Source organism: Neurospora tetraspora (assembly GCF_033439725.1).
Source record: "Neurospora tetraspora strain CBS 560.94 chromosome Unknown B0H65scaffold_1, whole genome shotgun sequence".
NCBI lineage: Eukaryota > Fungi > Ascomycota > Sordariomycetes > Sordariales > Sordariaceae > Neurospora > Neurospora tetraspora.
Window position 1 is genome coordinate 6,653,537 of NW_026944383.1, and position 15,345 is coordinate 6,668,881.

The 15,345-nt window shown below is 53.1% G+C and overlaps 2 protein-coding genes across 2 annotated transcripts; one reads left to right on the forward strand and one right to left on the reverse strand.

Moving 5' to 3' along the window:
• Window positions 1-7,846: 7,846 nt before the first annotated feature.
• B0H65DRAFT_59060 (uncharacterized protein) lies at window positions 7,847-11,109 on the forward strand. Its single transcript, XM_062831072.1, has 2 exons — window positions 7,847-8,856; window positions 8,913-11,109. Exons 1-2 carry the CDS (start codon window positions 8,032-8,034, stop codon window positions 10,896-10,898), a joined length of 2,811 nt encoding a protein of 936 aa, XP_062687189.1. The 5' UTR covers window positions 7,847-8,031; the 3' UTR covers window positions 10,899-11,109.
• A 1,043-nt stretch (window positions 11,110-12,152) lies between these two features.
• Window positions 12,153-13,709, reverse strand: B0H65DRAFT_59141 (kinase-like domain-containing protein). Its single transcript, XM_062831098.1, has 3 exons — window positions 13,454-13,709; window positions 12,815-13,376; window positions 12,153-12,755 (listed from the first exon to the last, which is right to left on the reverse strand). The coding sequence occupies exons 1-3, from the start codon at window positions 13,571-13,573 to the stop codon at window positions 12,205-12,207; spliced, it is 1,233 nt and encodes a 410-aa protein (XP_062687190.1). The 5' UTR covers window positions 13,574-13,709; the 3' UTR covers window positions 12,153-12,204.
• Between the last annotated feature and the right edge of the window lie 1,636 nt (window positions 13,710-15,345).

Consider the following 15,345-nt stretch of genomic DNA (forward strand, 5'->3'; position numbering starts at 1 on the left):
ATTACAGGATGAACGGGACCATGGAGAAGCTCCAGAAGATGAGCGAGTCGGAACACTCCATGTTCATTAGGGTCCTCTTTGGACAGTCATCACCCTCACCCGTCCCGGCGGATCTAACTAGTGATCCGGAGGTCGGCAACATTGAATGGGTAGATCCTACGCTGAACGACTCTCAAAAGGATGCTATTAGGTTTGCTTTGGCCTCGAGAGAGATAGCTCTCATCCATGGTCCTCCAGGCGTACGTTTACACGTTCCCCCCTTATTCAACTTCATGTTTGACTAACTCACGACAACAGACCGGCAAAACCCACACCCTAATCGAACTAATCCTCCAACTCCTCCACCGCGACCTCCGCATCCTAGTCTGCGGCCCCTCCAACATCTCTGTCGACAACATCGTCGAGCGTCTCTCACCACACAAACTACCCATCCTCCGCCTCGGCCACCCAGCCCGCCTCCTCCCCTCCGTCCTCTCGCACTCGCTCGACGTCCTCACCACGACCTCGGACGCCGGCGCCATCGTCAAAGACGTGCGAGCCGAGATGGACGCCAAGCAAGCCTCGATCCGCAAGACGCGCAACGGGCGCGAGCGCCGCGCCATATACACGGAGCTGAAGGAGCTGCGCAAGGAGTACCGCGAGCGGGAGCGGCGGTGCGTCAGTGACCTGGTAGGCAGGAGCAAAGTCGTGCTGGCGACACTGCACGGTGCGGGGGGATACCAGCTCAAGAACGAGGAGTTTGACGTGGTGATCATCGACGAGGCCAGCCAAGCGCTGGAAGCGCAGTGTTGGGTGCCGCTGCTGTGGGCGAAGAAGGCGGTGTTGGCGGGTGATCACTTGCAGCTGCCGCCGACGATCAAGTCGTTGAACTCCAAGGCTGCCACTACTACAAAGGAGAAGAAAGAGGGCCAGACGCTGGAAACGACGCTGTTTGACAGACTACTGGCCCTGCATGGCCCTGAGATCAAGAGGATGCTTACCACGCAGTACCGCATGCACGAGAAGATCATGCGGTTTCCGTCAGACGAGCTTTACGAGTCTAAACTGGTGGCGGCCGAGCATGTCAGGGAGCGCTTGCTCAAGGACTTGTCGTACGAGGGCGTGGAGGCTAATGACGACACCACCGAGCCGCTGATTTTCATTGATACGCAGGGCGGCGACTTCCCGGAGAAGAACGAGGAAGAGCTGGACAGCAATGGGTCGACAGACAAAAAGAAGGTCATCAGGAGTCTTCACGGCGAGAGTAAGAGCAATGAGATGGAGGCGGCGTTGGTGAGACAGCATGTGCGTGGCCTGATCGAGGCGGGAGTTAGACCAGAGGATATTGCGGTTGTGACGCCGTATAATGCTCAGGTATGTTCGAACGAACGTTTCCCTTGGTTCTTTCTGCCTGTTCCCCTTCTTCTCTCCTTGGTCTTCTTTCTTTTTGGAAGAGAAAAGCAAGCCTACCACGGCAGCCTCGTATGCTTTGCATGAAACAACGTGTTGTGTGCGCCCAGGCCACGGCATAAAAAACGCATTACACGGCATTGACTGACTGACCAACTCTTCTTTTGTGGTTGTGTGATTCACAGCTTTCCATCCTGGCACCCCTAAAGGATGAGTTTCCCGGCATCGAACTCGGCAGTGTAGATGGATTCCAAGGCAGAGAGAAGGAGGCAGTCATCGTCAGCCTTGTCCGCAGCAACGACGAAGGCGAAGTCGGTTTCTTGGGCGAGAAACGACGGCTGAATGTTGCCATGACACGGCCGAAGCGGTCGTTGACGGTTATTGGAGACTCGGAGACGGTCAAGAAGTAAGTAAAAATGACAGGACATCAAGAACTTGTACTACATACATCACCCTCTACTTAGGCTTGATGACTGACTTGACTCTTCGCAACGACAGGGGTAGCGCATTTCTCAAGAGGTGGATGGAGTTTCTGGAGGAGAATGCCGACTTGAGGTATCCAGACGTTTCGAGCTTGGCGTTGGAGTCATGATATGATGATGACACAACGTAAGCAAGGGACGGAGCCAGCCCGAGAGATGAATTTCAGGTCAGGCACCAGGTACGGATCTCACGGACAGGGCTTGAAAAAGGAAAGGAGACGAGTAAGAATCTTTCTAGAAGAGCGGGCCGACAAAAGCTTGACGGAAACGTATGTCTGCGTGCCTGAACAGTTACCTGTACCCTGTACCTGGGCAGTATAGTGATACTATTATAGTATACGTGACATAAGCGAAAAAGGGTTACGGAATCTAGGCATACTATGTACGAAGCGAGTAAGCGAGTGCGCTCACGGCATGCCTCGTATTGGGAGGCAAAGGAGGCAAAGGCAGGAGGCTCTTTTTGGACACCTCAGTTTAATTTGCACACTTTGTCCACTCGGGGATATTCCCCTACCGGCTCTGCCTCGGTCTGTGCTCCATTACTATCTGTGTTGTGCCTGGCATTCCTATTTGTTCTTTATAGAGTATATGTTGTGCTTGTGCAGAGTCAGAAGAATGTGAGGTTGATGAGTTGAGGTTACTCGGTTGAGGTCTTTGAAACTGGACGGGGGGGGGGGGGGGGGGGGCAGTGCCTCGCCCCGAACTGTGAACCACAAAGAAGCCAGAAAGGGGAATGGTGGAAGCTCAGTGGCTTTCTTGCGATGTCTCTGATGAATCGTTTTCTGTCAATCGAATTCGAGTTGTGCACTCCAGTTTTCCATGCTGTGCAAGGTGAGAAGAAGCATGAGAAAGAACGAAGTGAGAAGTCCAGAGATGGATGTTGGAAGTGCAAGGAGCGAATAGGAAGCCCTCTGGCTCTTTCTTGTTTCAGGTTGAAGGGTGTGGGGCAATTGCGGGCAGTTCTCTTTTCGCGGGAAGCCTTTGATGGCCCCACACACTCTCACACTGCACTTTGGACCCCTGTCGAAGCGCAGTGACCACTGACCAAAAGCGGGGACGTCCCCTCTTTTTAGGCATCTTCAGGTGCCAGTAAATGGGTATCAAAGTGCCATATATCTGGACTGACCAAAATGAGATTCAGGTGCATTCAATCGTCCGCCGTGTTTTAGCTTTGTACCACAATTGTGCATCCAGAACAGTGAGTACCTTACTACCTACTCCGTGAAGTCCATCCGTGCAGAGTAGGAATCGCGATAGGGATATCTTTCGAAGACACTGCAACAACGACGACGACGACGACGACGACGACCACGTGCTGCGGCGGCGGGGTGTTACCCATTCCCGGTTTCGTCGAACAACCTGAACTGAACCTTGCTGAATGACCTCCGAAGAAATCCTTGGCCTTGCCCCCTCTTGTTTCAGTACCTCGTGAGCTCCTCCAATGTTCCATTGGAAGGCAAGGTAGGTAGAGGTTATATACAGCATCAGCAGTGCAACTTGACAAGAACAAAACTGCACCAATCTCGACCGAGCTGTCCTACCTTTGCACGAGGGGCTTGGTAAGATTAGTATATACCACCGGAGGTTTTTCCAAGCCTTTTCCCTTCCATTCAGATAGAGGTCCTGGAGGTCCCCGTGATGCCGATGGTCCCTTTGGGTGGAGTTAGCTTGTTGTGATCTGTCGCACTCGACTTGATTCATGAGCACGGTAGCATCCAACTTCTCGTCCAACAGTATCACCAACCTCGTATTCTCCGCTTCCACGATTCTCCCCATGCAGCCTTTCTGCCCTGCTCATGTCTTTGCGACGACCCTTTCACTTTACTTTTACCAACTTGTCTGCAAATCGAATGCCCGTGCGCCTACACTATCAGACTACCCATGTACTTATCGAGAGATCAATCACATACACGGCACCTGCCTCGTCACATCTCGCTTCATCTTCACAGACTTTCCGTGTCCGAAGGGGGAAAATGAAAGACAGATGATGGATGGCCTGATACCTACTGTACACTCTTCCAGAACGCCATGCTCCCCCAAAAAGCAAAAGAAAAGAAAAGGTCCTCCCTCCCTCTCGAGACATCGATATCGATGGTCAACCACTATGAAGCCATGGAGTGTCATCCGATGCTAGATAGCCGCGCTCTATTATCCTGCCGTTGACCATCTATTGGCTCCTCACGCCACTCTTCTGCTGCCGTCGTCGTCTCAGCCGTTGCCATTACCATTGCGAGAGGTTGTTGTTGTGATGCAGCATGCATGCACCACCTCTATAGTTGCGCCCTAGTTGCGCGTTCTCATCCAGTTGAATCCGTCCTCTCAGAAGCACCGGAGAGGCACCGGGACGCCATGGAGGCTCAAAGAGGCTCATCTTCTCTCGTCAGGGCTCAGGGACTCCCATCCCTCGCAAGCGAATCACAAAAGCAATTCGCCCACAACTTGGGCTTGCATATGCATTGCACTGTCTTTGCAGTGTCGAGTGTCGAAAGAGGGAACGCCCGCGCACGAAAACACCGAGCTCGGGGATGGGGACCTGACGGAGGAAGGCAGTGTTGTTTCGCAATGCGAAATGTCAATTGTCCATTGTCAGAGAGAGCGAAAGCGAGATGGATGATGGCTTCTAACTCGATTTGGACATGTCTGACATCGATAGTAGTCTTCAATCATCAATGTCTTTCCAGGATGAGGTAGATATCGCACGGACCTTTCAGCTCCTCAGCCAAGATGGAAATGTTCTCTCGAGACAATATCCATGTCGCCATGAAAAAAACATGGAAAACTTTCCGTGGAACACGACTCTGATCGGATCCTTTTAGTGAAGTAGGAGACAAGATCTTAGATACTATTAGGAACTTACTGTAAGCTACTGTAGCACGGGAAAATCATAGTCGTCGAACCTCGACCATATCATATCATGTCATAGTAAGTATTATGAACGCCATTTCAGAGCTTCTCGTCATCTCAACACTCCCGTCTCTTCGGACACGCTCGCGCGCTCTCGGTATGTATCGGTGATATCCCACGTCGGACTCCGAATGGCTTCAATGACCTACAGAACCACATGCCTAGACGGGATCACGGGGGTCACCTACGGGGGGGAGTTGCGCTAGTCCGCCTGTACTGCGTACAGCTACCTCATAGTGGAGTCAGCTCTTACATACCCCACTGTTAGTGTCCTGCACTGTCCAGAGATTCTTCACAAAATCACAAGCAAGCGACGAAAATGGCAAGTTCGACATCCCCTCGTCCAAAGAAAACAAAACTAAACAATCGTGAGTCCCACTCTTCTTCAGCAGCCGAGCGAGATCCTAATCTTGCAGACTAACAGCACTCGATCGGCGGAGGTTGATCAGGGTTTCTGTCATCCAAAAGGTAAAGGGGAAAACCAGCCGTGGTGACGACACATGACAGCCGAGACGAACAGACGAACAGACGAACATACGACAGACAAGTCGAACGACCAAAACGACAGCAACAACAGTTCCCTACTTGCGCACTTGCGTCCGTCACCATCAATCATTCCTCCCGTCTCGCCGTATCCCGGTTCGGTTCTGTTCGGCTGGGTTTCCGTACGGTCCAGCAGGGCCGGATCGCCCCTAAAACAAGTAAACAAGGGACAAGGATTTGCTTACCAACTGCTTGTTGATCGCTTGTTCGTTCGACTTGGATGCCCTGGATGCGCTCGGAGTTTTTCCAATACCTTACTTCGCGATCTCTTCTTCTTCAAGCGAGAAAAAGACTAGACACTAGACTAAACAGAGTTGGGTAAGCGATCGATGGTTGCTCATCGCCTATCCAGGTCCTGGGTAGATCTCGATAGGAGCGCTGACTGTAGACGAGTCAGTTCGAGACTCTCGAATCGACACCCTGAAAAACGCCATTCAGAAGAGGGACCCGCTAGACGGCGACCTGAATCCGTAGGTTGTTCGTTGATGTTGTACCTTGACGGCTGAAAGTGAGGAGTTGCAGCATGAAGACTCTAGGCGGTAGTTTTAACGTCGCTACGTCGGCTACGAGTCCATCCGGCCGCCGACGACGGCGACCACACCATTATCACCACCCAGCACCACTACCACCACAGAAAACGCAGCCAAGGACAAGCTCCTGATTTTCTCACGGTGCGCATAAAAAGATCAACATACCTAGTCGACGTAGGTAGGAGAACAATGCTGGTCCTCGGTGTTGGACTGGTTCCGGCTCTATGGGTTCAAACCACCAGTGCCAGACGGCACAAGGCATAAACAATGTCAGAGCGCGGCACGGACGCTGACAGCATGGAGGATCTTCACAGCTCTTGCAGCTTCGCAGCTCTCATCACCACCATTCACAACCTCAAGGGTTTGCACATGAGGTGCGCCAAACACAACAATCCTTTGAGGATTGTAAATGCAGTCCCGGCTGCACGACCCCGCGCGCATCGGCGGCGTCGGCGGCTGTTTTGCCAACAGGAGACGGGTATTCCCACATCCTTGAAATGGTTGCCGAGTCGAGCGGGCGCCGTGGTGGTTGCCCTCCAAGACATGGCGAAAAGTCATGCGGCCTGCGCCTCTAGTAGCGTTAGCTGCAGAGATGATACCGGTAGTACTACTACGCAGGCAGGCTGTATGTAACTACCATCTAGCGTCGGCGTTTCTGCATCTTGAAAAAAATTGATGGGCGGTTTGAGACTTGGCCAAAGAAGACCTAACGATGGCCGTCGCGATCGATGGTGTTTATCGACAAGCTGAGAGAGAAAAACAAGAAACTGGAGAGTTGCTGGCCCAGCTGCCTATCCTTACACCGATACACTTTAGCGAAGGAGTATAAGAGACGGGAAGTTCTTTAAACGAACACCACAACTTTTACGGTGTACCAATAACCCCTTAAAGACAGACATGTGAGGCGGCCCAAAAACTTAAGACATGGCTGCAGGGTCTCCAAACGGCCAAGGACCCCAAGGAGAGAGAGAGGGTTGAGGTTGGAAAAGGGCGAAAAAGAAGCGAAAAAAGGAGTCAGGTTGTCAACAAGCTGGTGAACCTTCACGGTCGTGACGGTCTCATGGCTCCCCTAAACTCCACTGTACAACAGCCCTGGACCACGCATCAGTGGGCAACCCATGACATTTCCCCTACCGTTCCATTCCCCTATGGGGACCCTGTGGACATTCCCCCTTCACCAGAGTTTCTCTCCTCTCCATCACCGTTGCATCCGGCCTATCCTTGCCCGTGGTTGCAGCAGAGCCGGCCAGGCTTTGGTGGGTGAGGAGAGGGGACGCCTTCAACCATTAATACATGCCATTGGCGCTCTGCTTGCATGTCTCGCGGACTCCGCTTGCGCGAGCTGTTTATCTTTTTTTCTCTGTTTCGTCGTTGCTCTTGCAGCTTCGTTCCTTTCGTTGATTCGGTTTCCGTGTCTAACCAACCAGTGTTCTGATATGTGATGCAGTGGGCCAGCTTGCTCTGTAACCTGCTGCTGTCCACTTAATTCCTTGTGTTGCCATAGAGCTGAGTGTAAGCCGCGAGAATATCAAGTCTTGTCGCCACATACCAGCCGTTGTCAACTCCAAAAGTGTCAAACCTACACGACCAGGACCTACCCAGATACTCGACCCCCCCTCCTCATCCAGCAACAGGCTGTCAGCCTGCACAGGAGTACAAACACCAAGTAGTGGTCTGCTCCCCCGCAGCCACCAGAGAGAGCTCGAGCGGCAAAGCAGTGAGCAGCACACCTTCTGTACTGCCTACTCGGGTCCGACCTCCGATTTGCAGGACCCCGGCGCACGGCTCGAACTGCCCAAGACATCCCCCTCATCGAATCCCCGACAACCTACCGATAGCTACCCCCAACCTAGTCGACCACTAGGGGTTCAGAAGGAGGAAGAAGGAGCCGCATTGCTGGCCATGTGGAAGGCTCAACGGTGAAACGTGGTAAAAGAAGGGCGAAACTAGGTGTTCCCCGGGATTATCCAAGCAGGCGCAACACCAAGAGTGGAAGATATACGACTCAGTATTGCGTTTCGGTTACACTTGGCTGGTACCAGATGGCTCGGGAGGGACTCCGATAGCCCATATACCAACATTACCAATCCGATTCTTCCGCCTTCTCGACAGCGCCAACATCACTTTCCTTCCGAGGTCATTCGCAAACCAAAGGTGTTGTAAAGTAAAGCGGCGCAGACGAGATGCCGAGCATATGGAAGTCGGGCTCAAACGCTGGCCGAGTTAAGGCTGGCAGCAAGTCCATCCGAGGGACGATATCGGGACCGATACCAATACCGAACGCCCTAGACGACGACAACGAATTCCCCGTTCGATCTTTGGGCGCAATCAGGTCCACAAAAGCCGAAGACAAGTTTAGTGGTGTCCAGAGACCAGGGACTGGTGGAATTGCAAGCCCAACAGCATCAGCACCAGCAGCAGTTGAGGCGGCCGAAGGAGGAGCGCTGAAGGAACAGCTCTTCGATAATAGGCATCATGATGATAGTAGCGACAGCGACAGAGAGAGAAGCCAAGGTTCGAGGCAGGGAATCAACTCAGCAACTGCCGAGGTTCCAGGGGAGAACATGGGCGGAGATGGAGTTTCCCAACCGGTCTTCCAAAGACCAAAAGCGCCATCAGACCCTCCACCACTGTTGCCACCTAACTCTGCGGGTGCTGCATCTTCATCTACTGAAAGACAACGGACGCCGCAGAGAACCTCCCCACCACAGACGTCATCGCCACTGAGAACGACGCCGGTGAGGGTTAGGACGACACCGACAACGGGACGGATCACGAACCCCCCTCAGAGCACTGTCCTGCGATATTCGACCATCAGCGATACTCCGAGTGGGCAGACGAATAACAGCAAGGGGCAACCACAAAGGAAGCAGTCCACGCTGCGCTCGGCACTGGGTAAATTATTTGGACGAGGAAAGAAGAAGAATGGATTGGTGGCTGGAGAGCAGAGGAGTCCTCCTAATTCGGGACGCGAGTCTGTCCTTATGGAGTCTTCTCAGCACAAGAGTGTTAGTGTCATCAATCTTTTCGTGACTTCAAGTGGTACTGACAGGCTGTTAAACAGGACCCAAGTGCGCTTCATCGGACGACGGAAATGTCGCCCAAGCGATCTGCCTCGCTTCCCATCAGTGAGCTTGACAGGCCACTTCGTTCGCATTCCATCGGGCCAGACGACATCCGGGCTATCGAAAGTGCTCGGAACTCGTTGCAGGCCGATATTGGCGGAAACTCGGGATCTATTGCACGGCGACGTGCTGCAGCGGCAAATGCGAATGAGCGCCGGTTCCTGTTTGTGCCGCGCTTTCCTGAAGCCGAACCAGGTGCCGGTCTATCACCACGGCCTACCAGTAGCCATGGGCGCGGAAGCCGACTGTTTGCTGGGGTATCACGCGGCGAGCATGACGACCCAAGTGAAATTGGGCGCGCCATCACCAGCGATAGCGGTATGCGACGCCGATCACGGAGCCTTTCTGGATTGCCGGATATCTTGGGTACGGGAATTGGTCGGGCGCCGGAGCGCCGCCGCAGCGACGAAATTCGATACTGGCGTGAGTCCTACAATGCGGGATTGCTCTCGACATTATCATCGGATGCGCACGTCAATGCCGATATTGACAACGACGGTGTAGCAGATCTCAGCGTTCCCGCAAGCCCCGCAGTCGAGGGACCACCGGATACGCCTCCGCAGCCGTTCAACTTTGGATCGATATCGAAGCAGATGGTGGGAATGAAGATCACTCAAGCGGCAAGCATCGACACCCGTATCGGGACCCTCGAGACGCGGACCGGAAAGTTGGAGCGGGTTGTCGACCAGCTTTGTCACGTAGTTCCCGGGTTCAGGGGCCCGCTGAGCGATATCTCGGCGGTCGGAGGAGGAAGAGGTACTGGAGGACCGGGGACCATCAGAACCGTCTCTGACGGCCGGCCTTCCTTCACATACACGGCTGCCTCGCCGCCGCCCCCTCCGATTTCCCCCGTCTCACCTCGTCAAGGACAGCAACCAGCTCATTCCCGGTCCGACATCAGCCGCTCCCCGCGCGCCAGCAGCGAGCGACAGTCGATGGATTCAGACACACACTCGCAGATATCGTTCGGCGAAGCCCAGACCTTCATCGACTCTCTCCACCCGCCCTCTTCATCAGCCACCCAGGCACAATCCTTGACCACCGCTACCACGCCCACCACAGCAGCGACGCTCAGCCTTCCACCTCACCCAGAGCACCCCAACGACACAGACCGGGACCGGCCAACTTCCAACTCCACCGTCCGCGGCGTCGCCAGCATGCCTTCCTTGCACGAAAACACCACGACGGCCTCCATCAGCGAGTACTCCTCCACCAACGCCCACAACCCGACCTACTACAACCAGTACCACGCCCTCCTCGGCCAGCTAGAAGCGGAGCGGCAGGCCCGCCAAGCGCTCGAGGGACAGGTGAAGAAGTTGTCGGACCGCTTGAACGCACTGTCGAGTACCATGTATGCTTTGGTGAGGGATAGCGGGTCGTGGGGGGCACCTGATCCTTCCAGTCCCCGGTCGGCTATAAGTGGAGGAGGAAGAGGCAGAGGACATCCACCATCGCACATCCCGAGTGTTTTCGAGTATGATAATGATGACGACGATCACCATCATCATGGGCAGGGAGACGATGACGACGACGAGGAGGAGGATATCGAGGAGGAGGATATCGACGACAATGTTGGTCCAGCTGTGAGACACGGACATCACAGTGTTGGAGTCGTTTCTAGAGCGAAGTTGGCTTTGGTCGCGAAACCTACCTCTAGAGGTAGCGGCGGCGGTCGTGGTCAGGAAGACGACGAGGCGGAAGACTTCCAGACGCCGAGAGAAGAGTTCCAAACGCCGATGACGCCGACGCCGGTTTACACTTATGGGGCTTTCAGCCCTGATATGATTGAGGTTGAGAGTGGTGGTGATGAGGCGGAGTCTGGCGGGGACTCGTCTGATGCCAGGGCGGAGAAGAAGCAGAAGAAGCCCCAGCCGGCGGCTCGGACGTTGAGTTTGAGTCAGTTGACGATGGGCAAGAGGATCTGATTGAGCGGGGGTGAATCTCCATTCTTGCCTTCCCTCACTGCAATTGTCCCGCCACGTCTGTTTCTTGTGTCAACGGGGAAGGTGCGGGCGGAAATATTGTCTGTCCGGCATGAACGAAGAAGGAAGTTCACCAGCAGCAAGATCGTTCCTGCCTGGTCAGGGTCTTTTGACGTCACGCATGTTACACTTCTCGGTCACGGAACTCAAAGACGACTCACTCGGCCGAATCGGGTATCACGAATCGATTCAGTCAGTAGTCAGTGAGTGAGTCGCTGTGCGGACTCCCGGACTGGCAACAAACAGATACAACACACATGACTAAGGAATGAGACGAAACCGTATCACCTACCTACTCACCCTCTACCTACCTCAACCTGCCGAGTACACCTTTCTCGCACATACCCACCACCTCTAGCCTTCTATGTACCGCTTTTATCCCAGGGCCACAATACGAAGAATCTCACGTTATCATACGTTTTATCACATCAGAAAGGACGACCAGTTCGTCTTTCAGTTTTCATCGAAAGTATCTTCACTTCGCGCGCGCGCATCCAGCATGCGCATGAACTTCAAATCTCTCTTCAACATTTCACCCATACATACTCTATTTGTGCTCGACACTCTACCTCCAGTTGATATTTTTGTCTCATTGATGGAGCGGCATAGCCTTGATTTTTACGTTGTTACGTGTACGATTATTATATTGCAGATGCGGACACATCATGATAGGATACCCTTTGTGGTAGTGGTGTAGTTGGATTCCGTTGCTTTCGATTGCGGTTTTGCATATATCGTTGAGGTGTTATTGGGATTATTTTGTTTTCATGGGAATGGACTTTTTGATACTGTTTTGTTCAGCGCTTTGATTCAACCTCTCTTATCGTCCTCTGTTGTAATATTTAAATTAAAATTTTTTTTTTTTTTTTTTTTTTGGCATTATTTAGCACTTGGCATCTTTTCTTGGGTGGGTTGGCAAATTTGAATTTGACACAGCTTTGAACTTGACGTATTTTCATGGACTATTTGCCTGCACTAAGTGAAATCAAGTTGCCAGTGGAAAAGGAGCAGACGAAGAATGCATACATGTACATGGCAAGCAGTGAACAGAAAGAGGCAGAAGGCAATGTAATCAATGGGAATGGTATATCGTACAAGAAACAATTGCCCCCTCGAGGCGTATATGTTCGACTTGACCCAAAATAACCCAACCCAAAACGCCGTTGTATAACCCGCCAAAGCCAAGCATAACATCTCTGTACTTTGTCGACTTTCTCTCCCGGTTTCCCCTGTTCTCTTTGACTGTCCTCTAAGCGGTATCTTCAGGCAACTCCTCCACTACCCTCTCTACCAGCTCGATCAGCTCATCAATATCCGGTCTCTCTGCGGGTTCAACCCTCAAGCACCTCCTCACCACATCCCTTATCGGCTCGCTGATATAGTTCTCGTCGTCCTTGTTGGTTGCCGTATTATCACCACCTGCACCACCTCCCGCGCCCGCCTTACCCTTGCCCTTGGTCTGCCCAGGCCCCTCGTCAGGGAACCTCCAGTCACCGCTCAGCACACAGATGCTCAAGCTGCCACCGGTCTCGTCACTGCGCATCTCAAAGGGCGACTTGCCGACCAGACAGGCGTAGAGGGTGCAGCCGAGCGACCAGATGTCCACCTTGGTGTCGATAACGGTCCCGGTCTTGACATCGAAGAGTTCGGGAGCACGGTAAGGCATGGTGGAGTGTTCGGCTGCTGTGTCCTGGGTGGCTATGGCGAGGGAACGGGATGTGATAGGGAGGGGAGAGACGGCGATGGAGCCGAGGTCCATCAGGATTGGGTCGCGGCCGGAGTCGGAGATCATGATGTTGCCTGTAAAAAGGAGTCAGTGATGATATGGACGGATGAAAAAGGTGGTGCTGAAAGCGTACCGGGCTTGATATCCCTATGCGCATAACTCCTCGTCTCGTTCGCGCCAGGCAAGCGCCCCTCTTCCTCGATCAGCGGAACTTGCTGCTCCGTCTCATCATCCTCATCCGCACCTCCCACTGCCGTCTGCCTCGTCTTTGATTTCCTTTTCCCTGCTCCCGGCACTTCCATTGCCTCCCCGCTTGTGTCCCCTCCGCCACCTTTGTACTTATGCATCCCTCTTAACGCCTTGCACACCCCCAGGAAAAGCATCATGAGCTTCTTCTCCGGGAAGCGTGTGTGGTTCACCAAGTTCGCATTGATCATATCCTGCAAGTTGCCGCGTCTGTAGTACGGCAACAGGACGTAGACGGTCTTGTCCTGCCCTTCGCTGCCGCGTTCCGTGGCGATGCTGTAGTCGACATGGTGGATGATTCCCGGCGTGTTGCCAAAGAGCTTGTAGGCTTCTACTTCGTGCATAGCTTGGGCGACGGATTCTTGACCGAACGGGCATCGGATCTTTTTGAGGGCGAGCAGGTCGTTTGTGAATGTGTCTTGGACGAGGTAGACGTAGGAGAAGCCGCCCTGGATGAGACAAGTTGTTAATACAGCTCGAAGCAAGGGAAAAGCAACAGAGATGGGAAGAGATGGGAGAGGTATACTTCGCCTAGTAAGCGCAAGATCTTGAAACTCCTATTGTTGATCTTGAGCGTGGGCGAGCCGGGAAAGCAGACCATGCAATTGCCCAGCCAGTCTATAAGATCTGAAATTACTTGCGCCATGGTGGGCTACTCGTGGGAATGGGCTATGTCTGAGTTATTGTGGTGATGCGTTGGCGGAATCGTTGTCGAGTTTCTCGAACTGCTTTGCGAGTAACCACCTGTACGATTCTGCTTTGGTGACGGAGAGCGATATGTAGGCGTGTTCAGCTTCGCGATGTCATCCGCTTGTTTGGTCGCGCTGCGCTTGGGTATAGTTGTTTGAGATCGAGTGGTTAAGCCCAATTGGCCGTCGCCTTGGGAATGGCTTCCTCTTTGTGATGACGACACTAATCGATGTTTGCGCCCAGTATCGTGGAGAGGCAAGTCTCGAAAGTTTGTCGTATGGTATGTGTTCCAAGATGTTGTCTAAAGTTAAAACGTATGCGAATGTCAGATGCGATTGACGCTCAGGGAAGGTACCTGTCAATCAACTCATCCAAAGCTACCACAGCCATGATTGAAGGTGGCCGGATCTAGCCCGCGATGTCCACTGCCAAGAACCCTGAGCTGATTGGCCTGTTAGTACGGCTCCTGCGATTGCTGTTATAGCCCGCCATTATGAAGCTCAGGAATGTCTTCCAGCTTTCTGATAAAGTCTAGTAAACTCTGGCTCAAGTGGGAGAGTTAGCTTTGGCTCTTGAGGGCTTTTTTGAGAGTTTAATTCCCGATTTACAATTTAAATTAGAGCACAACCCTGACTTGTTGAAGCTGCGCACTAACAGATTCGAGGTTCTTGTTATAGGATTGCTCCGACGAAACAAGTCAGCTTCCGCGCCACAGCAACTGGAGCCCCCCTTGCGCTGAGCTTCCGGGGGCCCGGGCACCACATCGTCCGGTCCGCAGCGCCTCCACTCTCCCAGGAACCTCAACGGCCCCGGAACCCCGAAATAGAAGATAGCATCGTGGCTCTTCTCACTCCGGATTGCTGACGATTACTTCAATCCGCCAATATCCATTTTGCAATGCTCATTGCCTTACCACGGGGAAGTTGCGGACAACGATGGCATCCTGTGGTCATTCTTCTGCAATTGCGAGTGACATCCTACCACAACCCACTCACCCCCGGGCCAGCAGTCGTTTGTTTGACTGCTCCTTCCCAGTCTGACTGGCCTACGTGACTGCTCAACATCCACTCATCGAGGCAGTGGCCGTGGGCATGGCGAGCAGCTCTTGCCCTTTGGTCTTTTGACGGGGAAAATTATTTTCACCCCAATCGACACTGGTCACTCTGAGAGTCGGGTCTGGGTCAACCCGTTCGCATCCGTTGTTACTCGGCGCGCGCTTCAAATCTCTCCGGTCAATGACCGCCAGCCATCTTCCGCCAGCATCTTCCGCCAAAACGTCTTGTTCTCTGCCTCCGGTTTATCCATTGCCTTAACCTTAACCGTCCGTTAATATGCTTTCTTCAAGGCCTCATATATCCTGGCTATCGGATTTTATCTCATGGGAGGACGGAGCCACCCATGGCTCACATCACAACGATGACTTCGTCTACACCATGTGTATGCGTACGAAGTGATTTCTGTGGGTGAGCGACCAATTCGAAAAAACGGAGATACGATACTACGCCCGAAGAGGCCGTTGTTTTTCACGGATCAACGTCACTGTGGGACATACGAGGGAGGCGTTTAGGTCATGGCGAACAGCCTCAAAGTCATACTTAGGTTCTTGGACTCTTGCCTTCTTGTTTTCTATCCAAGATCAGACACGTACTCCATCAGCCAAAGGACGGCCGCATCAAGAGTTACAGGAGATGCGCTGTGCCGTAAATCAAAGACATCTTGAAGCATGTC

Coding starts and splice junctions, on each gene's coding strand:
- B0H65DRAFT_59060 (XM_062831072.1), top strand. CDS start 8,032: ATGCCGAGCATATGGAAGTCGGGCTCAAACGCTGGCCGAGTTAAGGCT. Junction 8,857..8,912: donor AGTCTTCTCAGCACAAGAGT/GTTAGTGTCATC, acceptor GCTGTTAAACAG/GACCCAAGTGCGCTTCATCG.
- B0H65DRAFT_59141 (XM_062831098.1), bottom strand. CDS start 13,573: ATGGCGCAAGTAATTTCAGATCTTATAGACTGGCTGGGCAATTGCATG. Junction 13,377..13,453: donor TCTTGCGCTTACTAGGCGAA/GTATACCTCTCC, acceptor TGTCTCATCCAG/GGCGGCTTCTCCTACGTCTA. Junction 12,756..12,814: donor GCATAGGGATATCAAGCCCG/GTACGCTTTCAG, acceptor TCCTTTTTACAG/GCAACATCATGATCTCCGAC.